At 41.2% G+C, this 27,486-nt stretch overlaps 1 protein-coding gene across 11 annotated transcripts in view; it reads right to left on the reverse strand.

The window, feature by feature from the left end:
* Nucleotides 1–27,486, reverse strand: part of LOC140737934 (LIM and calponin homology domains-containing protein 1-like) — a 356,743-nt gene that overhangs the window by 122,676 nt on the left and 206,581 nt on the right. For all 11 annotated transcript variants that reach the window (XM_073064758.1, XM_073064764.1, XM_073064756.1 and 8 more), the window contains exon 4: nt 19,122–19,228. In XM_073064758.1, the coding sequence (XP_072920859.1) occupies nt 19,122–19,228 (107 nt within the window). The remainder of the gene's footprint in view (nt 1–19,121; nt 19,229–27,486) is intronic.

Raw genomic sequence — 27,486 nt, forward strand, 5'->3', positions numbered from 1 at the left:
GTTTTGGACCAAAACATCGACTGTACTCTTTCCCATAGATGCTGCCTGGCCTACTGAGTTCACCTCCAACATTTTGTGTGTGTTGCTCGGATTTCCAGCATCTGCAAACTTTCTCTTGTTTGTGTCCACAATTTTCTTCCTTTGTGTTAGATACAACTCCAGATATATTAAAAAAGATCCTTGAAAGTGATACATGGTCATATGCTACCTCAGTGTAAGACAATTATTCTCAAGACTTTGGTCCCTCTTTGCATGTGTGCTGCTAATTTTCTCCATCCATGTCCTGTATACTATAATGACAGCTAGAAACCAATTTTATTTTGTACAGTGTATTCCAGTTAATTGGGTCATGTCAGGACCAGTACATTTTGACCTAATTGGGGCTAGACCAATTAGCTGAAGTTTCATGGAAATAGTTAAAAAGGTATAAGAAAGACAGACTATTGTTTATTGAGCAACAGATTATGTATTTAAATGAAATACATAATAAATTGGAACACTACTACGGTACTATAAAACTGTATTAGTTCTTAATACAAACATTGTAGTTATTGATGGAGGAATTCAGTGTACGGTGCTCTTTTGATGGACTGTAAATGAATAAAATCAGTGCAGACACCTAGTACAGATAATGGACTCCCGACATACAGTGCATTTGATGACTGCATCCTCCCAATTCGCATTTCCATTGTAACATTCAAGATGATTGTCGATGCCTTCAAATTCTTCGTAGTACCTAACTTGTTGAAGTAGTGAAATTGTTTCATTTTCATTCCTGAAGGATTGGCATGTCCAAGCCTCAATCCTTCAAAGTGTAATGAGAAAAACAGTTACAAATTGTCTTACTTCTTGCCAGCTATCAGTCAGACAAATCATCTAAGGAAGTGTTGCTTCAGTGAAAATCATAAGACCATAAGACATAGGAGCAGAAGTAGGCCATTCAACCCATTGAGTCTGCTCTGCCATTCAATCATGGGCTGATCCAATTCTTCCAGACGTCCCCACTCCCCTGCCTTCTCCCCATACCCTTTGATGCCCTGGCTAATCAAGAACCTAGCTATGTCTGCCTTAAATGCACGCAATAACTTGGCCTCCACAGCTGCTCATGGCAACAAATTCCACAGATTTACCACCCTCTGACTAAAGTTTGAACTCGCATCCATCATGCCCTCTAGCAGCTCAATCTGCGCTCACACCAGCCTCTGAGTGAAGAAGCTCCCCCTCAGATTCCCCTTAAATATTTCACTTTTTACCCATAGCCTATAACCTCTAGTTCCAGTTTCACCCAACCTCAGTGGAAAAGTCGACTTGCATTAAACCTTTCTAAACCCTATCTTGATCATGCTGCAGAAATCAAGGTAAGATATTCATAACTGAGGTGAGGAGTTATTTCCTCAATCGATGGGTGTGAGTTTACTGGAATTCTCTCATGCACAAGACGTTGGGAGCCAAGTCACTAAATATGGTCAAGAAGAATGCAGATAGATGTTTGGACACAGAAGCATCGTAGGCCCTGAGGAGAGAATAAGAATTTGGTGTCGATCATGTTGAATGACCAATCCTGCTTGCTCCTATTTTTACTGTTTCTGTGACTAATATCTTCCCACCCTCATCACAGGTCCACAAGGAATGGGACAAGCATAGATATTGTTCTCCTCCTTTACCTAATAATCACCGAAGCAATCGCAGTACTCTGACCATCGTTCCAGCTGAGAACAACTGGCTTTTGAAGGATCACAAACACAAATGAGGTGGCTTTCTGACTGAAAATCCCTGATAAGCGTAGTAGTGCAGGGACTGGCAGTGGGACCTTTGACGTTTGCAATACATAATTGACTTGTCGGGGTATGATTAGTAAGTGTGCAGTAAACACAGAATGGGGTTGAGAGGGATAATAAGTCAGCCAGGATAAAATGGTGGAGCAGACTCAGTGGGCCAAAAGGCCTAATGTCTTATGGTCTTAGCACAGACATTGGTGATGTCACTGAGAGAAAGGTATACTTCCAAAAGCACAGCAAGGCATAGATCAGTTGGGAAGTCAGGTGTAATGGTGGCAGATAAGGCTGAGGTAATACACTTTAAGAGGTCAAATGTAATGAGAAAGTGTACTGTATATAGCAGGAACACTGATGTACAAAGGGTGGAAGTACAGAGATTCCTGAAAGTGACAGTATGAGTAGGTATGTTTGCCTTCATAGGCTGAGGCATTGAGTATAAGAGTTGGAATGCGCATTGCAGTTGTAATAAACATGGTTGGACAAAACTTATGGAATATTTTGTACAGTTCCAGTCACAATGCTACTGGGAGCAATAGTAACAGTGCAGAATAATTCACAAGGATATTTGCTGGGATGGAGGGCTATGGTTGCAAAGAGCAATTGAATTGGTTAGGTTTATTGTTAACAGAAAATAGTAGATTGAGGGGTGAACTTAGAATTTTACAAAATTATGAAGGAGGTAAATAGGATAGAAAGTTAGAATTTTTTTCCCCCCGGGGTAGGGAGTCAAGAACTAGAAGGGCACAGATTTAAGGTGAGAGAGGAGAAAGTTACAGGAAAGTAAGTTTTTCAGACAGAGTGGTGAATAAGTGAAATGAGCAACCAGAGGAAGAAATGCAGATGTAAAATAATAGATTTAAAAGATTTTGAGTCAAGTATTTGGATGGAAGGATATTCACTTGATATAGACGAATGGGATTATTGTAGATAGGCATTGTGTTGGTCATGGACAAGATGAACCAGAAGGGCCCCTTTTTGTGCTCAATGTTTCAATGATTCATCTCAGTAGAATGCCCTAGGTGACATGGACCAGCAGCTCACTGGAAAATATTCTTGTAGCCTTTACCAAGAAACGAGTACAAGCCCATTTATTAACCATTTACTAAATAGCCAAAATTATTATCAACTCTATGAATTAGAATCTGCATTTACTCAGGAGATGGACAGAGTCTAGAGAAGTGAGGTCATGGACCCTGTACGGATTACGGAGGAGGAGGTGTCTGCTGGCAAATTAGGGTGAATAAATCCCCAGGGCTTGACAAGGAGTTCCCACAGACCCTGTGGGAGGCAAGTACAGAAGTTGTCTGGGCCCTAGCAGAGATATTTAAATCATCCTGAGTGACAGTGGAGGTACCAGAGGATTGGAGGATAGCCAAGGTAATTCTATTGTTCAAGAAAGTATCTATAAATAAACCAGGAAATTATAGGCTGGTGAGCCTGATATCAGTAGTGGGAAACTTATTGGAAGGTATTCTAAGGGATTAGATATATGAAAATTTGGATAGACAGAGGCTGATTAGGGATAGTCATCATGGCTTTGTGCACTGTAGGTCATGTCTAACCAATCTTACAGAGATTCTTGAGGAAGTTACCAGGAAAGTGGATGAAGGCAAGGTAGTGGATGTTGTCTACATTCAAGTCAAGTTTATTGTCATTTAACTACCGTATATACATGTAGTTCACTCATATTATGTATATGGAAATGAGACAACATTTCTTCAAACTAGGGTGTAAAGCACAGTAGTACAAATAACACACAATAACTTATGAGGGTACAGATAAAATCTACAGATGAATCACATGTAAATAAAACAATTAAAGTGCATTAATTTTAAATACTGGAAGGTATGGATCAGGTTAACCAGTGACACTTTGAATACGATGCCCCTGGAGTTCAGAACACTAATGGCCTAGGGGAAGAAACTGTTTCTCATCCTGACCGTTCTTAGCTTTACACATGGTAGTCTCCTGCCTGATGGCAAAAAGTCAAAGAGGATGCTGGATGGATGGGTGGAATCACTAAAGGCCCTGCGTACACAGTGCTCCTGATAACTGTCCCTCATGCATGATAGGGAGACCACAATGATCCTCTCAGCTGTTCTCACTTTCCTTTGTAGGGACTTCCAGTCGAATGCTCAACTGCTCCCATATCAGATGGAGATGTAACTTGTTAGCATGGTCTCAATGGTGCTCTTGCAAGATACAGTTAAGATGGGGGAGGAGCTTTGCTTGCCTCAATCTTCTTAGGAATTGTGGTGCTGCTGTGCCTTCTTGTTCAGGGAGGTAATATTGAGGAACCAGGTGAGGTAATCTGTGATGTGAACTCCCAAGCACTTGACTCTCTCTGCGGAGAAGCCACGTATTTCCAGAGGGAGATGGTTTGTCTCCACCTTCCTGAAGTCCACAATGATTTCCTTCATCTTCTCCACATTCAGGCTTGTGTTGTTCTTCTCACACCAATGCACCAGTCACTCCACTTACTCTCTATAGTTTGTCTCGTCATCGTTCTTGATAACACCAACCACTGTTGTGTCATCTGACACTGACTGGATCCTGCGACACAGTCATGCATCAGCAGTGTGAACAGCAGCGGGCTGAACTCACAGCCTTGCAGAGCACCAGTTACTACCCAGTTAGACTGACTTTGACCCTACTGTTAAGAAGTCCAGTTTCCAAATGCAGAGGGAGGTGTTGTGACCTAGCAAGGACAGTTTCCCCACTAGTTTCTGGGGTATGAAAAAAAAAATTGACTTTAACAAGGCACTTGACAAGGTCCCACATGGGAGGTTGGTCAGAAAGGTTAAGTTGCTCGGCATTCAAGATGAGATAGTAAACTGTATTAGACACTGGCTTTGTGGGAGAAGCCAGAGAGTGCTAGTAGATGGTTGCCTCTCTGACTAGAGGACTATGACTAATGGAGGGCCACAGGGATCAGTACTGGGTCCATTGTCGGTTGTCATCTACATCAATGATCCGGGTGATAATGTGGTTAACTGGATCAGCAAATTTGCAGATGACAGCAAGATTGGCAGTGAGGTGAACAGCGAGGAATATTATCAGAGCTTGAAGTGGGATCTGGACCGCTTGGAAAAATGGGCTGAAAAATGGCAATGGAATGTAATGTAGACAATTGTGAGCTTTAGCACTTTGGTAGGACCATCCAGGGTAGGTCTTACACAGTGAATAGAAGGGCAATGAGGTGTGTGGCAAAACAAAGGGATCTGCGAATACAGATCCATAATTCCTTGAAAGTGGCACCACAGGTAGATAGGGTCATTAAGAAAGCTTTTGGCACATTGGCCTTCATAAATATTGAGTACAGGAGATCGGATGTTAAGTTGAAGTTGTATAAGGTGTTGATGAAGCCTAGTTTCTGGTATAAATATGCAATTCTGTTCATCTACCTAAAGGAACGATGTAAATAAGTTTGAAAGAATACAGAGAAAATTTACAATGATGTTACTGGGACTGGAGGACCTGAGTTATGATGAAAGATTGAATAGGTCAGGACTTCATTTCTTGGAACATAGAAGACTGAGGGGAGATTTGATGGAAGAGTTTTCTTCAGATGTATGATCTATCTTTGATTATCATGGGTGAGAAGCACTAGGATGGCCTTATTTCAGAGCATTGTGTAAGAAGACCATGAAACGTTTCTTCACGAAGAAGAAGGAAAGTGGAGCTGAAGGACAGAAGAGACAAAAGTTGGAGGCGGAGGAAGCCAAGAAGTCGAGCAAGTTCTTCATGCCCTTCATTGGAAAGCCGGGAACAAGTAGTTCAACATGTTCCATGGAGTTGCCTGCACCTGCTACAAGCTTGTTAGAATCCAAAGATGGATCAAGAACAAATGAGCCACAAACCAAGGAGGAAGTCAGGTCAGGTAAATCTGAGTATGACGAGATTAAGAGTGAGGCTGCCACAGAGAATGTGGACATGACAGGAGGGGAAGACAATGGTGGTGGTGATGATGTTGAGTTTATTGACGAGATTTTACCTGATGAGATTGAACCCGACAACACTGAACCTACTGAACTGGATGGTGTCAAAGAGCCTCGAACTATCATACCAGAAGTGATTGAACAGCATGACATTGGACTTCTGAAGTTCGACAAGGATACTGGAAAATCAATTCTACCTGATGCGTTGAGGACAGAAATAATAAAGCTGAGTTCAAAGTATTTCCAGAACAGTGAGGGGCATTCCCTACCAACAAATAACAGCTCAATGAACAAAACTTGGTTCAAGAGGAAATCCGGAAATGGTCGTGGTGAGGAAGTGACTCGCTCATGGCTGGTCTATTCTCCTTCTAAAAAGCCTGCATTTTGTATCTGTTATTTTCTCTATTCCCAGTCAGACCATCAATCCTCATTGGAGCAGGAAAGTGGATTCAACCAGTGGAAAGCACCTGAAAGGATTAGTGTTCATGAAAATGCAAGAATCATCAGGAATGCTTCACACAGTGGAAAGAAATGGAAAGAAATTTAGCTGGAAACAGAGGAGTTATTGACATGGTATTTCAGTCACAGATCGAGAAGGAAAAGCAGAAGTGGCATGATATCTTCAGCTAGACGATGACTCCAATGTGGGGAATTTCCTTGGCTTACTGAAACTACTGGACATCTTTGACCCTGTCATAAATGAACACCTCACTCATTTGGAAAGTCATCCTTAATCCTTGTCTTATCTTTCACCGGGTATCCAAAACAAATTCATCCACAACACAAAGTACACTGCAGATGCTGGGGTCAAAGCAACACGTACAACATGCTGGAGGAACTCAGCAGGTCGGGCAGCATCCGTGGAAACGTTGACTGCTCGTTTCCACGAATGCTGCCCAAGCTGCTGAGTTCCTCTAGTGTGTTGTATGTGATGGCATGCACTGTTCGCCAGAATTTACTGAGAAGCATTCGTAAAGCCAAGTACTATGGTCTCATGTTCGACTCGACTCCTGATCAGGCACACCGTGAGAAGATGTCAGAAATAGTCAGGTATGTGGAAGTTGATTTTGAGAGGAAAACAGTCTGTGTTAGAGAGTCCTTCCTTGGTTTTATCCAGATAAGCCAGTAGGATGCTGAGAGCTTGGTTGAAGACATCTTGAAACAGCTAGAGAAGGATGAAATGGAGCTACAAGATTGTCAGTCACAGTGCTATGACAACGCTGCTGTGATGGCTGGACACAGAAGTGGTGTCCATCAAAGAATAAGTGAGAAAAGCAACCTGGCAGTGTTCGTGAATTGCAACAATCACTCACTCAACTTGGTGGGTGTACATGCAGCCAAGCAGGTTACAATGATGGTCACATTTTTTGGAACCATCGAAGCTCTTTACGTGTTTTTCTCTCATTCAACACAGCGCTGGGAAAAACTCAAAAACGCCATGCCTGTGGTTGTTAAGTCGGAGTCCGAAACCAGGTGGAGTACAAGGACAGAAGATTGGCTGAAAGACTGGTTTCTCTGCTGTATTTTTCTATGACTCCATGAATGTGATGTCCAATATGCAGGACTATTTTTTAATATTAAAATTGGCAAATGGAAAATATTTAGTTCAAATTAAGGTAGGTTTAAGATAATTTATGCCTGTATAAAAACAGGGTCCTGCACTTTGCAAGATATGGATTAAGATGACACAACTTTTATCTACCACGCAGGTAGTGCTTTGCTTTTGAAGCAAAGCTCTAATTCATAGCATTTCCCTTAATGGCCATCTCACACAATAGTCTGAAACTATTCATTGCCATTGCAAATAATGAGGTTTATCTGGCACCCTCCCAGGGGAATGGCATGCAGTGGGCGTGATGCCAAACTGCACTTTTATTTTGACTGAGTTAACAGAATGGCTAAACAGATTATTGTAGCATCCTAGATCAATTATGTAATTGTACCATTTTTTATTGTTTATCTTTCATCATTTTTGATTAATAATATTTCAATATAAAGAACATTCAGTAGATTCCAATTTCTTCAACACCATTGTAGCATCAAATTCAGACAAAGTCTCATAACAATACGAGTGATGAAGGCACACACAGTTAATCCTCACTGTTCCAAGAGCAACAAGAGAACACCCCACCAGCCTTACGCTGGATGAGTGAGAAGGATGTCTTGAGATTAAGGTGCCTACATGATGCCTAGAAGTTGTGATATTTTGAACGACTCCATGCCTTCATTACACCACTCTCTTAAAGCCACTAAGAATTTTTGTTTAATTTTAACATGATACACTTGCCGATTTTTTTTCTTTTCTAAACTGCTGAACTCTTTAGATGTGAAGGTGGCATGCAAAATTGGGTCACGATTTTTTACACCCAATTTACTGAAAAGTACCTCAAATCAGATTAGTTGACCAAACTTCAGACCTCAAAATGGTTGGAAATAATTGCTTAAGTAGTGTATTTTTCTATCTCAAAATCTTGCAAAATACATTATGATCAAAAAATTCTTTTGAAATGCAATCCATGTTGCATTGTAGAAAACATAGCAGTTAATTCGCGTAGGCCCTGGTCCCACAAACCAAATACAGTGCAAACTGTTCCTTTGACAATGCTGATTGGGGACTAATATGGTCCAGGACCAGAGAGAAAGGTAACTAACCAGAGAAAATACTTTATCCTACATATCAAGGCTACAGAATAAAATATGTTGCTTGATGCTGTGTTACAATTAAAAACACATGTAATGCCCTGGTTAAGATCTCTACTGCTATACTGTCGGTATTTCACTTCAGCAGTTTCTGCGAAAGCATTGTGTCCTGCTGGTGGAATGTTTTGACTTAGGCGAGATACAAGAAGCCCAACTGAAGAATGTTGTGTCGGCCAATCAGGATAGTGGAACTGGGAGCAAGTTCAAGCAGAGTGGGGCAGAGAGAGATTTGTAACAGACAGTAATCTGGTTCGGGGTCTTTTTGGCAGGAGCTGTGGAGAGGACAGGAGGGAAGATGCTGGAGAATGCCATGGGAAGGAGTGTCCCTGTCGCAAGAAGTGCTTTGTGCAGATGAATGGCTCCAAGGAGGAAGAGCCAATACTCCCAAGAGATAGCCCATTTGTTTGAGATGGGATTTCGAGTGAAGTTCAGAATGTGGTGTGCGCTTTCACACAGACTGTGGGTCCTGTGTGTGAGCAAAGACAACTCCAGGATGAGCTCCAACAGCCCTGTGCACATTGGACTGGTTTAACTGTAATGGGCCCATTTCTTTTTTTTCTTTCTCTCTCCTACTAACTGACAAAGCTGAAATTTGTAAATACACGTTCTTTATAATTTCCTGTGGTGTACGATCTGATATTTCTTGCTGACTGACAACAGTGTACGGACAGTATTTATGCAACTTTCACTCAAATCAAGCTTCTTTAATCGGAACATCACGACATTCCCATTTGGTTGAAGCCCAAATCGTACCGATTCTAGACACATACTGTTTGTGAAAGGTGGGCTTCTCACTGCTGAGTCACATGGCTGTTAGCAGAGCTAGCCAATGAGCCGAGTTTGCATATAGGGGTGGGGTTTTACAAATAACAATACTCATAGGAGTCAAAGCGATCATGCTGGCCAAGACAGTAGTCTCACTGAAGGTCACAGATCAACTGCGGGTGGAATGAACAGAGGGAATGGTGCATTTGTGAGCGTGCAATAAGTGATCCAGTAGTTCAAATTCAAGACTTTCCATTAAAGAATGAAATGCTGTGGGAAGTATACATATTGAAATGAATACTATCTTTTCAAAATGCAAATGGAATGCAATTTTGTAATATAGGAAATTTGTTCAGGCCAAACATGCAAAATATGTACCGCTTCATATGGATAATTAAGTTTTCCCTGGTTCATGGAACTTGAGTTGTGAATGAATGTTAGCTATCATACCACCTTTTCAGGGATGTTCCTGCCTTGGAAAGATTCCCACTGAGCGATCATTGCTCAAGGCCTGCTATGATGGGGTGCAGAATGGGCAAATCTGTGAACTGGCAGCAGTCCCAGGTGCTGTCACTTGAGAAATCATAAGAAATAATTCCATAATGTTATTTTAGCTCATTTTAATCAAACACATTCAGAATAGGATTGGGGGGGTGATAGACAATAGACAATAGGTGCAGAAGTAGACCATTCGGCCCTTCGAGCCTGCACCGCCATTCTGAGATCATGGCTGATCAATTCCTATCAATACCCAGTTCCTGCCTTGTCCCCATATCCCTTGATTCCCCTATCCATAAGATACCTATCTAGCTCCTTCTTGAAAGCATCCAGAGAATTGGCCTCCACTGCCTTCTGAGGCAGTGCATTCCACACCCCCACAACTCTCTGGGAGAAGAAGTTTTTCCTTCTCTGTCCTAAATGACCTACCCCTTATTCTTAAACCATGCCCTCTGGTACTGGACTCTCCCAGCATCTGGAACATATTTCCTGCCTCTATCTTGTACAATCCCTTAATAATCTTATACGTTGCAATCAGATCCCCTCTCAATCTCCTTAATTCCAGCGTGTACAAGCCCAGTTTCTCTAACCTCTCTGCGTAAGACAGTCCGGACATCCCAGGAATTAACCTTGTGAATCTATGCTGCACTTCCTCTACAGCCAGGATGTCCTTCCTTAACCCTGGAGACCAAAACTGTACACAATACTCCAGGTGTGGTCTCACCAGGGCTCTGTACAAATGCAAGAGGATTTCCTTGCTCTTGTACTCAATTCCCTTTGTAATAAAGGCCAACATTCCATTAGCCTTCTTCACTGCCTGCTGCACTTGCTCATTCACCTTCAGTGACTGATGAACAAGGACTCCTAGATCTCTTTGTATTTCTCCCTTACCTAACTCTACACCATTCAGATAATAATCTGCCTTCCTGTTCTTACTCCCAAAGTGGATAACCTCACACTTATTCACATTAAACGTCATCTGCCAAGTATCTGCCCACTCACCCAGCCTATCCAAGTCACCCTGAATTCTCCTAACATCCTCATCACATGTCACACTGCCACCCAGCTTAGTATCACCAGCAAACTTGCTGATGTTATTCTCAATGCCTTCATCTAAATCATTGATGTAAATCGTAAACAGCTGTGGTCCCAATACCGAGCCCTGTGGCACCCCACTAGTCACCACCTGCCATTCCGAGCAACACCCATTCACCGCTACCCTTTGCTTTCTATCTGCCAACCAGTTTTCTATCCATGTCAATATCTTCCCCCCAATGCCATGAGCTCTGATTTTACCCACCAATCTCCTATGTGGGACCTTATCAAATGCCTTCTGAAAATCGAGGTACACTACATCCACTGGATCTCCCCCGTCTAACTTCCTGGTTACATCCTCGAAAAACTCCAATAGATGTGGAATACAAGGCTGCCATCTATTATTTGATCGTGTACGAGAGCCAGAGGTTAAACATGTAGTTAAAAGACAAGAGATGGAGAAAGGTGACTAAGAGTAAGACTTCACAATGTCGGCTGCACAAATACGAGAGGTGAAATTGGCCAGGATTATGGATTTTTATTTTCATGATGGACTCTTTGGTCATCAACTGAAATTACAGGCAGCCATTGAGCATAATCCCAAATGAGCAGATAGCAGTAAAAATACAATCTTCAAAGAGTTAGACAAAACTAAATTTTGAGCTCCTCAGTGGTGTAAGTGCCATAAAAATGCCTGTAAGTATCCAAAAAGTGTTCACGAAACTACTTGGTGATGGGCTGTAGCAGAACCTAAGAAAGGGAGAGAAATTAGGCAGGTGTAGAGGTAATCGAGTATACCTGTTTAAGGAGGGGGTGTGATGCTGACGGCACTGGTAAGTTGGGAGAGTGTCTGAGGAAAAGTCGTAATTGTTGATTCTCTGTCAAAAAGGCATTTTAACTGGCAGGGATCTACATCGGAAGGAAGTTAAGATAGCAAATGGGAATCATCTTGGAAGCAGTCACTTTGCAAGAGTTAAATCACATACTGGAGATGAAATACCATGGTGTGAATGGCAACCACTCCTGACAAGCATGAAGTTTGCAAAAGGCTGAGGAAGGTGTATTTCTGAATTGCCACAATCTATAGTAAATCCCTGTCACTGTGCATGGTTGATGAAGGAAGCTGGTGGTGGAGAGAGCTTATAGAGCTGCAGAATGGGTGCAAGTGCTGGGATGTGCAGCCTGAGAAGATTATTCACTGCGCATATGTTTGGGATGAAAGATGGTGTGATTGAGACTGGGGAGGCTTGGGGTGGTGATCCAGAGAGAGTGTGACTAAGGAGAGTGCAGAGACAGATTTGAGGAGTTACTCACAGGACCATGAAGAGCCGCCAGGAGTTGTAGGAGGGGAGTGGGAAGAGCATTAATCCATAAGTATGCAAGTTATAGAACAAGCATACCTTGGAATCCATTGACTCTTCAACTCGCCAGGAACTTCCCAGCAATTGAACACTGAAACAGGCCCCAGCCTTCAAGTAAGACCTGCCTCAGAGCTGAAGGCTCAAACTCATGTCACAATTAACTTCTGTGCTTCTTATGTAGAAGGCCCAGGTCAGACATCAACCACACGTACACAAACCACAATGCACACTTACGGATGGGGTTTTGTTAAGATTCACTTACATTACACGTAAAATATTGGACTCTAAGGGAAGGTCTAGGCCGAATGTTTTGGATACCTGATCTAAAATCAATCAAATGTTCTGAAAAATAAAGGATCAAGCGAATAACCTGGTCATTGAAGTTATTCAAAGTAAATTTACTAACAAAGTACCGTACGAAGATGTCACCATATACTACCCAGAGAGGCATTTTCTTGCAGGCATTCACAGAATGACACACAATCAACGTGTAAAAGTAGTCAAACTATGCAAACACAAAATTAAAAAACTAATAATAAGAAGAAAATAATACAGTTGAGTTATTACAGATTGGACAATCAGATATAATAATATAGGATAAACAATCAAGAACAATTTACTAAAAAGATATAGCCATTCCAAACACATATAACTTACAGAAATCAATAAGTGAAAAGCACCAGGTATGCTGAATTAAAAGAGGAAATTGAAAGACTATGGAACATGAGGTGGGTATACATTGTCCCAGCAGTAATATCTACATCTGGCATCATCCCAAAGTCACAGTGCAATAGCATTACACAATTACAACCACATAATAATATCTATGTAAATCTCCAGAAAGCCACAGTACTAAACACCACTAGAATAGTTCGAAAGTTCCTATCTGTTGAGAAATGAGTGTGCTTGGCTATGCCTGTACCTCAGGTTTTACCAGCTTGAGCTGAGAAAAAATGTTTTAAAAATAAAAATACTGAGAGCATGGGTTGTACAGTTTTTGAAAGTGAATTCCTAGGTTGTGGATTTGGTTCAGTGCTGAGGTGAGTGATGTTATCCACACCTGATATATGGTAACTTACTGTCAGTATCTTGCACAGAGAACCATAATCATAACATGTGCATTGTGTTAATTACAGTAGACTGAGTATACCTTGGGGCTACATTAAATCATTACCTTCCATATGCTAAACTTGAGCAACTTAAAAATAAGTTTAATTGGAGCAGAACTAGTAATCCAAGGATCAGTAAGACCAGCAAAAAAAATGAAATATATTGTATATAATTAAAGAATTGCTCTGATCAAAGAATCATAAATACATTAAAAATAATTAATTTACAATGTTGCTGTAGGCAGTAGCCAGTACAATTATCATCATATCCCTACTATAATTCCTGTATAATTGAATTTAGTCTTTACAGTGGTAATGTGATAAGTATAAGAAAGACATCCATTTACTTGAAGTATGATTAACATCTGGAACAGACTATGAAGTATTATGGTTGAAGCCAGAACAAGACTCGCTTAAATAATGTCAGATGCCGAAGGCAGAAAGTGCTTCAAAGATTGCTCTGGAAGGATGTGATCAAATGAACTGAAGAATCACCTCCAACCAACTTCACGTAGTGCTATGATCCACAAAAGTAAAAAAGGTTGCAATTACCTTGCTAGTATAGCAGAGGCCTACATTCAAATCAAAATAATTTATTTGCATCTGCCGTACTTTACAGTATTTACATGGGTTGTAATGGCTAAGATCGAATTACCTGTTTATATTTTCTTTTGTTATTCATAGAGCTGTCTGTTCATGTGCAATAAAATGCAGAATCAAGGAGCACATTGGAAGTAAATGGTGACTGCAATACAGCTGTATCTGATAAATATGTCAAAATAATTTTGTGTTCTGTAGCATTTTGTAGCAGGGCTTTTCTATTTACTAAACAATATGTTGGAAACATCTTTATGGATATGAATAACTTGCATTCTACTTATTAACAATGTTTTGGCATAATTAATTAAATGGCATATTAATATGACACATAAATACAGTGAGTAACATTAAGTGCAGAAACCTTAAAGCAAGTTCCAGAAGTCTGGCCATTGCTGAGATATAATAAGTTTTACCAATAATAAAGCAAACAAGAACCTGTAGCATACAGGCTGAGCATTATTGTGACAAAAGGTAGAAGTGCAGTTTACTAGTAGGAAACATGCGAGATTGTAACAAATCTTGTAATTGGTAAACATGCACACCAGGGTTTCTCAACTGGGGTTCCGCGAAACTGTAGGGTTCCACGAGAGATTGTGATTTTAAAAACTAAGCGTTTTTTGAACTACACATGACATGTAATGCTAGCGCTCATAGTGGTAGACAGTAACTGAGCAGACCCATTAGAGGTCTCTCAGCCCAGTATGGCAGTGCGCAGTAGGACCATGTTTATTTGGTTGAGTCCATTCTCAGCTTTTGATGCGCGATGGGGAGGCCGTTGATATTGCAAGTGAAGCACTGTATTGTACGGAGAGAAAGATGGTAGGCTGATAACTGGTGAGCACTGTATTGTACGGAGGGAAAGATGGTAGGCTGATAACTGGTGAGCACTGTATTGTACGGAGGGAAAGATGGTAGGCTAATAACTGGCGAGCACTGTATTGTACGGAGGGAAAGATGGTAGGCTGATAACCGGTGAGCACTGTATTGTACGGAGGGAAAGATGGTAGGCTGATAACCGGTGAGCACTGTATTGCACGGAGGGAAAGATGGTAGGCTGATAACTGGTGAGCACTGTATAGCATGGAGGGAAAGATGGTAGGCTGATAACTGGTGAGCACTGTATTGTACGGAGGGAAAGATGGTAGGCTGATAACTGGTGAGCACTGTATTGCACGGAGGGAAAGATGGTAGGCTGATAACTGGTGAGCACTGTATAGCATGGAGGGAAAGATGGTAGGCTGATAACTGGTGAGCACTGTATTGCACGGAGGGAAAGATGGTAGGCTGATAACTGGTGAGCACTGTATTGTACGGAGGGACAGATGGTAGGCTGATAACTGGTGAGCACTGTATTGCACGGAGGGAAAGATGGTAGGCTGATAACTGGTGAGCACTGTATTGTACGGAGGGAAAGATGGTAGGCTGATAACTGGTGAGCACTGTATTGCACGGAGGGAAAGATGGTAGGCTGATAACTGGTGAGCACTGTATAGCATGGAGGGAAAGATGGTAGGCTGATAACTGGTGAGCACTGTATTGTACGGAGGGTAGGACGGAAGGCTGAAGAGGAGTGTGAAGTGTGTTTTCTGCGTGTTGAATAGACTTGCCCATTTTTATATTTGTTTTACAGACATGTCTGAATGTACAATGTGGCAGTTTTTGAATATACTATCTTCCGAGTCATTTGACGGTACTAGGGCAATAATGGACACAAAAATATCCGTCTTTGCAATGGAAGTTACTTATCCATGGATTTTACCTAGACTGGTGATTCAGGTTGTCCTTTTCCTTTGTGCCTAGTCTGTGGCAAACAACTTCTAAATACAGCAATGGCTCCAGTGAAATTGAAAAGACACTTAATTACGAATTATAGCCACATGACATGTAACAGTGCTGATTATTTTAAACGACAATTGGAATCTCAAGACAAACAGAGTAAAGCTTTTGTTAATAAAGTCACAGTCAGTAAAATAACCCAGGAAGCACATTATTTAGAGGCAGAACTTATTACCTAGAAAAGGAAATGTCACACAGTTGGTGAGAACCTAATAATGCCAACATGTAAAATTATAGCAGGTAAAGTGCCAGGACAAGATGCAGTCCGAGAAATTGCAAAGGTTTCAGGAGCAACGGCGCGATTGTTCCTGACTATAGTGGCCAATTCTGGATCTACAGGCTCGGGAGCAGTAGGGACGCAGGAACAGCTGGGATGTGGGCGCTTGGGTAGTAGGATCCTTCCTGCATCTCCTCTTCTCTTCAGCAGTCACTAATCTGGTTTCCTCAAAGTTCTTGGCTGCTGTGTATCAGCGTCCTGCAGCAGTCTCTGCCAAAAGCCAGCTGCTGCCACTCCTTCACCTTGATATTTGCCTGAGAGAGCTTCTGTTTAGGTTGGCCTTTGTACCTCTTGCGTGGAGCACCACTATCTTTCTCGGCCGGAGAGAGTTCGCCTTAGAGTACTGCTTTCAGTGACCTGGAGTTGACCATGCAGAGCTGCCATGTGGCTTCAATGCTTGGGAGTTGAGCCTTCTCCCGGACCTCATTGTTGGAGACGCGATCCAACCAGTTGATACTCATGACGGAGTGGAGTCAGTGCTGATGGAAGCACTTGAGCAACTGGATGTGCTTGTGGTACAAGACCCAGGGTTCAGAGCCATGGGTTGTGACGACAGCCTTGTACACCTGGATTTTTCTGGACAGACGCAGCTGGTAGTTCTTCCACACACATTTCTGCAGGTACCTGAAGGCATTACAAGCTCTGTCGAGTCAATTGTCAATGTCCCTTACTACTGTAGTGTTGTTCGAGATGACGCTGCCCGGGTAGGTGAACTGCTCAACCGTGGTGAAAGGGTGGTCATCAATGGTGATTTGATGTGGGTTGTAAATGGCACGAGGGGGCTTCAGAGTGATTGTTAACCAGGAATCACTTGAAGCCTTGGCGAACTGTGACTGCAGCCTGTAATGCGTCCTCTGTGTGCGTGAGAAGACAGCATGAGAATGGGTTTTTGCATGGTTTCTGTTGGGGTGAGAAAGTGGCCACTCTCAACCAGTACGAATCGACATATTGATATGTCAGAAGATGCTGAAGAAGTTTTGTGTGATAAACTGAAAAACAACAGCTTCTCCCTCCAAGTTGATAAGCAAACAGATTTCACCAATAAATGTCATGTTGTAGCATTTGTAAGATTTGTAAATGATGGTGAAATTCACAATTTTTTTTTCAGTTGCAAAGAGCAAGATATATTTCATGTTTTGTCTTCATATCTGGAAACAAAAGGTCCGTCTTGGAGGAACTGTGTTGGCATCTGCACTGATGGTACCCTATCAAAGGCTGACTCCATGAGAAGTTTTGTTTCTCTTGTAAAATGAAGAAAATCCTGACGTCACAACTCACTGCTTTCTTCATAGATATGTGTTGGTGTCAAAGACACTTGAAGAAGAAATCAAAAATATCTGGATGATGCTACAAATGGTTAGCTTTATTAAACAAAGACCAGTTTACTCGAGAATGTTTAAAAAAAGTGTGAAAACTTGGACAAGGAGCACACCAATCTCCTGCTACGTACAGAAATCCGGTGGTTTAGCAGAGGAGTTCTCAACAAGGTGTTTGAGCTGAATGGTGAATTGTAGGAGTAATTTCAAGAAAACAGTAGGCCAGACTTTGCAGAGTGTTTTGAAGATGAATGACTGCAGAAACCAGCCTACTTAGCAGACCTTTCTCATCATATGACCCAGTTGAACAAGTCTCCGCAAGGGCCGGAGAAAATGCTTTGACTTCAAGTGACAACATTCTTGGATTTAAAAGGAAACTGAATCTTTGGAAAAATCATGTTGCAAAGGAAAACTTGAAATGATTCCACAGCTGTTTGGGCTTGAGAGTGAGGAAGGATATCAGATGGTTTCTCAAGTCTTATTGAAAACCACGTGGAAGAATAGCAAAACAAAACTGAGTAGTATTTTACCTCCCTTTCAACACAAGTGTATGACTGGGTGAGGGACCTTTTCTCAGAATCTTCTGCTCAGCATAAGAAATTGACTTTGAAATACCTTTGTGAGATGCAGTCTGATCATGCACTTAAGATGAGATTTACTGAAATGCCCCTGGACAAGTTCTGGATTTCTGTGAAAAAAGATTATTCTGCCATTCATAGGAAAGCAATGGATATTTTGCTGCGGCTTTCAACTTCTTACATGTCTGAGCAAGGTTTATCTTGTTTAATAAGCATCAAGGGCAAAGATAGATATTGTCTCATTTCAGTTGAAGGTGAAATCCACGTGTACTCATCTCAAGTTCGACCCGGAATCAAGTATTTGTGCAGCAAACAACAAACACAGGTTTCACATGCTAGCCTTATATTTGAGCCTGATCATGTCACTTAGTGAGAAAATGTGTTTTCAAAGTCTTGTATAAAATTGTATCTTAGGCTATATCTTCATTCCTATTGCTTTGGGTTCCAGTTTTTAGTAACTTTGCTATTCGACATTATCAATAAATTTTAATGTTGGAAATAGCGTTAATTAAAATCAATTTACAACTTTTATTTAAATTAAATCTACTGAGCATACCTTTAGAAAAATTAAATCCCATTTTGGCTTAAGCCAATTATTTAACAGAAATTTATTATGTTTGCCTTACGAATTTTTAAAATTTACGAAAGGGAAAGATAGAGATTAACTTCAAGAAAGGTAAGCTAAGCTTAATTAACTTTTTTTTCAAGGAAGGCTGGCTAAAAATCCATTCTCCACTCAAAAGAACATTGACAATTATTTTTGGGTTATTATATCTACAACTTACTGATCACACAAACGTACTGTGAGCAGTGGATATAATAATTTTTACACCGGGGTTCTTATCTCCAGATTTAAGATAAGCTGACACAAAGTGCATACATTTTCCTAATTATTATTTAAATGATAGAAGCAGTAGTAGGCCTCTGTTAGTCTCGATTTGGGCCTTGGAAAGTTTCCAGGGCGCAAGCCTGGGCAAGGTTTTTTTATGGAAGACCGGCAGTTGCCCATGCTGAGTCTCCCCTCTCCATGCCACCAATGTTGTTCAAGGGAAGGGCATAAGGACCCATACAGCTTGGCATCAGTGTTGTCGCAGAGCAAGGACACAGCCAAGGCTCGAACTAGCGACCTTCAGATCACTAAATGAACGCCTTAACCACTTGGCCATGTGCCAACACATGACAGAAGCAAGCATTATGCAATTATTATTTCAAGAACTAAGAACTAATTCAAATTAGCTTCTATATTTAGTGTTCTTTCTTTTTTTTAATGTGTAAAGCACAACACACCTTTTAAAAATATTCATTATAACCAATTCTGGTCCTTACTTACTTGATGGTAGCTCTGTTGGTCATATCTTGGAGATCACCTGGGTCAAAAAGCTGTGATCCCTTAAGTCCAAGCTCTTCGCATGCTCTCAAAAACAAAGTAATATTGTCCTGTTGGAGAAATAAGATTAATACAGGATGATTGCATGTGTGCAGCAGTACATTTAGTGCAAGTGATTAACTTTAAAGCCATACTGTTTCATCCCTGGTTTATAGCCTATAGAGCACAAACTGAAAAAGTAATCATGTCATTTTTTTGCATACATTTGCAATCCAGTCTACTTTTAAAGTACATGCACTGGGTGCTTTATTAGGTGCAGAAGTGGAAACTGGTGCGTTCTTCTGTGGTCGCCCATCCGTTCAAGGTTCGATGTGTTGTGTGTTCAATGATCTTCTGCACATCACTTTGTCAGTGTGAACCAGTCTGGCCTTTCTCCTCTGACCTCTCTCATTTACAAGGTGTTTTCACCCACAGAACTGCCACTCACTGGATTTGGTTTGTTTCTCACACCATTCTTTGTAAACTCTAGAGACTGTTGTGCCTGATATTCCCTGAAGATCAACAGTTTCTGCAGTACTCAAATCACCCCATATGCCACCAATGTTCCACGGTCAAAGTCACTTGGATTACATTTCTTTTCTATTTGGAAGGTGGGTCTGAATAACAGCTGAACTACTTGACCAAGTCTGCATGCTTTTATGCATTGAGATGCTGCCACATGATTGGCTGATTAGACATGTGCATTAACAAGCAGGTGTACAGGTGTACCTAATAAAGTGGCCACTGAGTGTACTTAAACAAAATAGTTTAATTAACATGATATGTAATAAGCAACACAAATACTGTATGCATATGGAAAGGACAAAATCAGGTTATTGACATCAATTAAATAAACATTGATTCATTTTACCAGCACATTCCTATAACATAGAACGGTATAGCACAATACAGGTCCTTCAGCACACAAAATCTTGCTGACCATTTAACCTACTGTAAGATCAATCCAACCTTTCACTCCTACACAGCCTTCCATTTCTTTTTCATCTATGTGCCTATGTAGGAGTCGCAGAAATATCCTTAATGCATCTGCCTGTACCACCAGCCTGGCAGTACGTTCCATGCATCTACCACTCTGTGTAAAAAGAAAACCTACCTCTGACATCCCCACCCTCTATACTTCCCTCCAGTCACCTTAAAATTAGGCCCCGTTGTATTGGCCGTTTCTGCCTAAAATGAGGCAACCAGAACTGAACATAATACTCCAAGTTGGTCTAATCACAGTTCTATAGAGCTACACCATTATGTTGCAGTTCTTGAACTCAATCCCAGAATAACGAAGGCCAACACACCACTTGCCTTCTTAACAACCCTATCAACGCATGACAACCTTGAGGGTGTATGAATGTGGATCTCAATATTGCTTTGTTCCTACACACTGCTAAGAATCCTACCATTAACCTCGTACTTTGCCTTCACTTTCAACTTTCCAAATCGAACTTCATCAGCTACTTCTCAATGTGCCGATGTAACTCACAGCAAACTTCCACACTATCCACAGCACCACCAACCTTCGTGTCAGCGGCAGACTTACTAACACAGCCTTCCACTTCCTCATCCAAGTCATGTATAAAAATCGCAAAGAGCAGGGGTCCCAGAACAGATCTTTGCGGAGTACCAATGGTCACTAACCTCCAGGCAGAATATAATCCATCTACTACCACCCTCTGCCCTTCGTAGGCAAGCTAATACTGAATCCAAATTGCCATGTCTCCCTGGATCCCATGCCTCCTGTATTTCTGAATGAGCCTACTATGGGGCACCTTGTCAAAAGCCTTTCTAAAATTCATATACATTACATCCACTGCTCTATCTTCATCATTTTGCTTTGTCATTTCCTCAAAAAAATTAATCGTGTTCATGAGGCATGTCCTGCTTCTCACAAAGCCAAGGTAAATAACCCTAATCAGACTCTGCTTCTCCAAATAATCGTAAATCCTGAGTCTAAGAATCCTTTCCAATAGTTTGCCCACCATTGGCAAAAGAGACACTGGTCTATAATTCCCAGGGTTAACTCTATTACAAAAAGTTATCAGCAAAAGCTCCACAATCTCTTTCCTCACTTCCCGTAGTAACCTGAAATATAACCCACCCAGCACCAGAGACCTAGCTATCCTAATGTTTTTCTAAAGTTTCAGCTGAGGCAAACTACATATTCCTGTCTGGACACACCCCTCTGCTGACTGCTCCTGTGGCTCCTCCCACAGACCCCTGTATAAAGGCGATTGGAGGCACTGCTCCTCCCTCAGTCTCCAGGATGTTGTGTGGTGGTCTCTTGCTACTAATCGTGGTCTCTTGCAGCTAATAAAAACCTATCGTTCGCCTCCCGTCTCCGAGAGTTATTGATGGTGCATCATCAGCACACCTTCTTTCCTAACATTGACATGTTAAAGCATATCAGTCGATTTTATGCTGTTCTCACATTTATGAAGTTCGCTGTCATGGGTAAATACTGAACCAAAGTATGTATACATTACAGACCTCCCCTCACTTTTCTGACTCCAGGCATGTTTCCACTATTAGCCCTGATGGTCAGAATCACAGAGTAATAGCGAAGTACAGCATAGAAGCAGGCTCTTCAGCCCATCTAGTCCATGATGAAACCATTTAAACTGCCTACTCCCATTGACCTGCACCAAGGCCATAGCCCTCCATACCCTTACTATCCATATACCTATCCAACCTTCACTTAAATGCTGAAATTGAGCTCGTATGCACCACATGCCGGCAGCACATTCCACTCTCATGATCCTCTGAGTGAAGAAATTTCCCCTCACATTACCCTTAAATTTTTCACCATTCACCCTTAACCTATGACCTCTATTTGTCATCCCGCCCAGCCTCAGTGGCAAAAGCCTGCTTGCATTTACCTTTTCTATACCCCTTGTAATTGTGTATACCTTTATGAAAATTCCTTTCAACCTTCTACATTCCAAGGACTTGCAGCTGGGTGCACTTTCCACAGATGTAACAATCAGGGAGATGGGATGCCTCCCAGATCACCCACATCTGGGCATCACGGTAGTGTCACGGTAAGCATGATGGTACTACAATCTGGGGCATTCCAGAGATTGGAGTTCTATTCTGGCACTGTTCTGTAAGGAATCTCTGTTTGTCCTCCCTGTTGAACGCGTGGGTTCTCCCCTGGTGCTCTGGTTTCCTCCCACAGTCCAAAGATGTACTGGGTAGGTTAATTAACCATTATACAGTATCCTGTGATTAGGTCTGATTTATCTGTGGTGCACACTACGCTTTGAATTATACATTATTATTTGTGGTAATATCTTGTTTTATGTGCTGTGTATGATATATGTTTCGTGGGTGCACTGTGGTCCAGAGGAATGTTGTTTCATTTGGTTGTGTACATCTACAGTCAGATGACAATAAACTTGAACTTGACTTGACTTAGATCATGATTGTTCAATTAACATTATTAATGTACATCCAGCATTGAACAAATCCAAAATCATTTCCTTAATCTCCGGTTATTAGAACATGACCTAAATAGTGTTCAACATGTACAATTGCCTAGCAATTGCTGGGCTTTAAGTGCACTGAAAGGTATTGAGTGCTCCAAAATAAACCCCACACCCAATACTTTAAAAACTGGCACAGCCATATCCCCTGAGCTCTGTCAGCTGTTAAAACTTAATGTCTCTGACTTTCATTAACAGCCAAACAAACTTCAAATCAATTAAGAATTCAAAGGTAAGAATGTAAAATAAAAATTAGATCACATTCAATTTTCATCACTGTAAAACATCAAAGCAAATTCAAAATATATTTATCTCTCTCTTTCATATCCACTTCCCTCCATTAAAATGAATGTGTGTGCTGTTCTTACATCATCTCCACTGTAGAGTTGAGGCAAGACATGATTCTACACATGTAAAGCCCAATAGTGGAGTACACCCGGGAATTCACTGGCTTACTTGGACCAACCAATTCACTACTTCTGCAACTATGCAGCCATCTTAAACATTCTGACGTAGCAAAGGAAATTTGAAAGACTGCAATACTAATTTGCAAATGCTTATTTGCTGAAACCCAAGACACAGTGCACCGAAAGTGTTTTTTTTCAATCTCATGGAACCAAACTGTTATCTATTTTAACGCAAGTAAAATACAAGATCATGCTATGATTACAATTTAAGAGAATAAGGGGGCATGATTTGCATGAGTGCTACAGCAACTAAAGTTTAATCTGGAAGCTAAAATGCCACTCTTCAGGAAACAATAGCTTCTGTTCACTCTCACTCATAATTGTTGTTGTCATTGAGATAATTGGGGTCAAAATTCATCTTCAATTGTTTTGTCAGCAGTAACTGCACATTGAATACTTCATGGTGTGCTGAAGTCATGGGCTCCAGATAATTGCTGAGGTATCAATGTTTGCTGTGCATTACAGTAACAGAACTGGCAACGGTGCTTGAAGTGAGGGAGGGTTACAATGTGGTTGATCAGTAAGCCCACTGGAAAGAGGGAATTTATTCTTAAGACTTGGATTCCCCGTTGTCAAATGCCAGATACTCCCATCTTTCTAGGTCATTCAGATCAAGATGTTACCTTGGGACAGTTAAGAAAACTTGATGAGTTGCTGCCATCTATTGGGTACGGGAACAGTCATGGCAGGCTTTGAATCAGTGATGGACTGCAATGAACAGTCAGGGTGCTTAACGAAACAGTTGTGTCAAATGAGGTTGATCCTCACTGTATTTGAAGCTCAGAGGATTCTCTGCCCCCTCTGAACATAGTCCTGGAGGAAAATAAAAAATGCCTCATTCTCCTTTGAAGTGTGCAAGACTTCTCTTGCAATCCTGACTCCTTCGGCATTACACTATAAATTATATCTTTACTAAGAAAGGAACAGATGGAAAAAGTAAAAGAAATCATACAGTAGCTACTTTATTCAGTTAGAACAATCTAATCACCCATATATGCAAAGCAACAGGATCATGATTTGGTTTAAAAGTAGAGCACATGTTAAGTTCAAGTTCAAGTTTAATTATAATTTAACCATTCATGAATTTAGCCAAATTAAACAGCATTCCTCCAGGCCAAGATGCAAAACAAATTACCAATGGCAGCACATTGCACAAACAGCACATATGGTTAGAATTTCACATAAACATACAGTTACAAAGAAAATAGATATAGCCCAAGTCCTTGAGTGGCATGGCTGTAGATTTATAGCATGTTGTCCTGGTCCAGCTTGTTCTTCCACCGAGCAAAACCTCTGGAAAGCAGTCCCAACAGGAGGGACACACCCCCAAACAAGTACAAATTCCAATGTCCGTCCCCCCCCCCCCCCCAGAGACTCTCCCACACTGTTTTGGTGTCTCCTGTCCTGGGCACCTGCGGCAGGTGAACCCATGGCCTAGGCCAAGACCTCACCACAACTAAAGCAACACAGCTCCTCCACTATCAGTCTTGTCAATGAATCAGAGAACTAGACTTACAGTATTTTATATTGACCATGTCCAATAAGATCTTACAATCTGAATAAAAATGTCCAAAACAATCACTTGTACCTATTGTTGGACTGTGCACCTTTTAAAACACAATAATATGCAACAAGTTCCGGTGACAACACATCAATGGTACACAATAAATCCAGCTCCATTGCGATCGAGCAACTCACTGATGGGATTGTCCTGCAGCACTTGATGCTCTTAGTATCCATCAAGGACTCGCAACATAAAGGAAGACACACAGAGAGAACATATACACCTTTGTTTGAACCCAGAGTAGCCACTGCAGCTGAGCGTGCCACCATCTTACCAGGGAGCCTCACTGTGTTATCATGGCCACTCGAAAGTTTGTTTCCACATGAACAAAGAAAAAATAAATTTGGCTAACCAACAAGCATTGATGTTTAGTTTTAATAGAGTATCATCATGAAATGATCAATGTCACCGATAGAACAAAGTCTGGAAAATAACCAACAGTCCCTGACGTATAAAGAAGATCACTAAAACAAAGCAGGAACAAACATATCAGTGCTTCCTGGTCCCTCAATTCATCATGTCAGCTGAGAACACCTTAAAGGTATCCCAAATAGCTTTGGTTAAAATAAGCCCATATTCCAGATGTTATATTGCAGATGGTGAATCAATGCTCCCTCTATCCCCCATCAATGGAGTCAATCTACTGCTGTAAACCTACCTAACACAAGGAGAATTCACACTTACAAGTTTAGCAGAATAAATGTAGGACCATAAAACACAGGAGCAGAATTAGGCCATTCAGCCCATTGAGTCTGCTCCACCATTCCATCACAACTGATTTATTATTCTCCCTTAACCCCATTCTCCTGCCCATGCCTTGTAATCTTTGATGCCCTTACTAATCAAGAACCTATCAATCTCTGCTTTTAAGTATGCCCAATGAAGGCCATCACATCCATCTGTGGCAATGAGTACCCTCATTAAGCACCCTCATGCTGAATAAATTTCTCCTCACCTCTGTTCTAAAGGGACATCCTTTTATTCTGAGGCTGTGCTGTCTGGTCTTAGACACTCCCGCTCCTGGAAACATCATTTCACATCCATTCTATCCAGGCCCTTCAATATTCTGTAGCTTTCAACAAGATCTCCCTCATCCTTCTAAATTTCAATGAGTACAGGCCCAGAAGCCATCAAACATTGACCACACCCTATCATCCCTGAGATCATTCTTGCAAACGTCCTCTGAATCCTGTCCAATGCTAGCACATCCTTCTTAGAGATGTGGCCCAAAACAGCACACAACACTCCAAATGTGGTCTAACTACAGATAATGAAGCCTCAGCATTACATCCTTGCTTTTATATTCTAGTCCTCAACCTGCAAGCCAACCTTTAGGAAATCCTAAACTAGAACTCACAAGTCCCTTCGCACGTCCAATTTTTGAAAACTCTGCTCATTTAGAAAATAGTCCATGCCTTCACTCCTTCCACCAAAACCATGACCATACACTTTCCCATGCTGAACTCCATCTGTCACTTCTGTGCTCACTCTCTTAACCTGTCCAAGTCTTTCTCTCTTTCCCTCTCACAATAACTCCTTGCCTGTTCTCCATCTTCCTCTGATGCTCCCCTCCCCCTTTCTTTCTTCCAAGGCCTTCTGTCCTATGATACACCCCCATCTCCAACCTTGTATCCCTTTTGCCAATCAACCTGCCAGCTCTTAGCTTCATCCCTCCCCCTCCTGTCTGCTCCTATCATTTCGGGTCTCCCCTTCCCACTTTCAAATCTCTTACTATCTCTTTTTTCCATTAGTCCTGACGAAGGGTCTTGACCCGAAACGTCGACTGTACTTCATCCTATAGATGCTGCCTGGCCTGCTGCGTTCCACCAGCATTTTGTGTGTGTTGCTTTCTGGAGAATCACTGTTTCCTCAATACTATCTGCCCTTCTACTTACCTTTGTATCATTTGCAAATGACATCAATCCCATTGTCACAGAATATATTACAATATAGTTTAACTGAGTAAAAGAACCAGTTTCTCACAAGTTAACATGACATAGTAATTTTAACATATCTCAGTCACTCAATACTATCAGATGATCTTCAGGAAGCACATTCCGCTCTAGATTTACTCACTAGCAATTTCTAACAACAGATTTGCAATCTGATTTCAGAGCAACACTTCTATTATAACAACCCATGTGAAAAAAGTTGTCCCTTAGCAACCATTAGCGGTGCACATATCAGTGCTGGTAACATCACAAAAATATTAACACCATGGAAACTGGGAAATGTAAGAAAATAACCAGATCTGAATGTGCCACTCACAATGCACTTCAATAAGCCCCTGGTGTCTCTTCAGTAGTAAGATGTAATTTCCTCAGTGATGTGACTGAACTTTGGTGGTCCAGAAGCAGCCAGCAAAATTATCCCAGATTAATCAAATGATCCAATTGGATTATAATTTTGCTAAATTGCTTGAATAAAGCCTTATAAAAGTGTTTAATCTACTAATGACATCCCAGAGATGCCAAGACTGAAAAACTAGGCTGTGCCAAGTTCTTCCATAGTTCACGTCAGCAGCACAAACAAACTGCAGAACAACCAATCTTTTTCAGAAGTTATGAAAAGTGAATTACAGAAATGTTAATCACCAGCAAAAAATATTTCTTGAATAACTTTGTGGCTTACCTTAAAACCACTTGAGGACATGCCTTGAAAGCTAAAAAACATACTGCCATTTTCAATACAGAAGTTTTGCTTACATTTTTATAAGGTCAGAATTGAGCCATTTGAGTTATGGAACACGTGTAACTACAGTGGATTCCAGTTAATTGGGTCACATTGGGACCAGTACATTATGT

This window comes from Hemitrygon akajei, chromosome 13 (genome assembly GCF_048418815.1).
Source record: "Hemitrygon akajei chromosome 13, sHemAka1.3, whole genome shotgun sequence".
NCBI classification, from domain to species: domain Eukaryota; kingdom Metazoa; phylum Chordata; class Chondrichthyes; order Myliobatiformes; family Dasyatidae; genus Hemitrygon; species Hemitrygon akajei.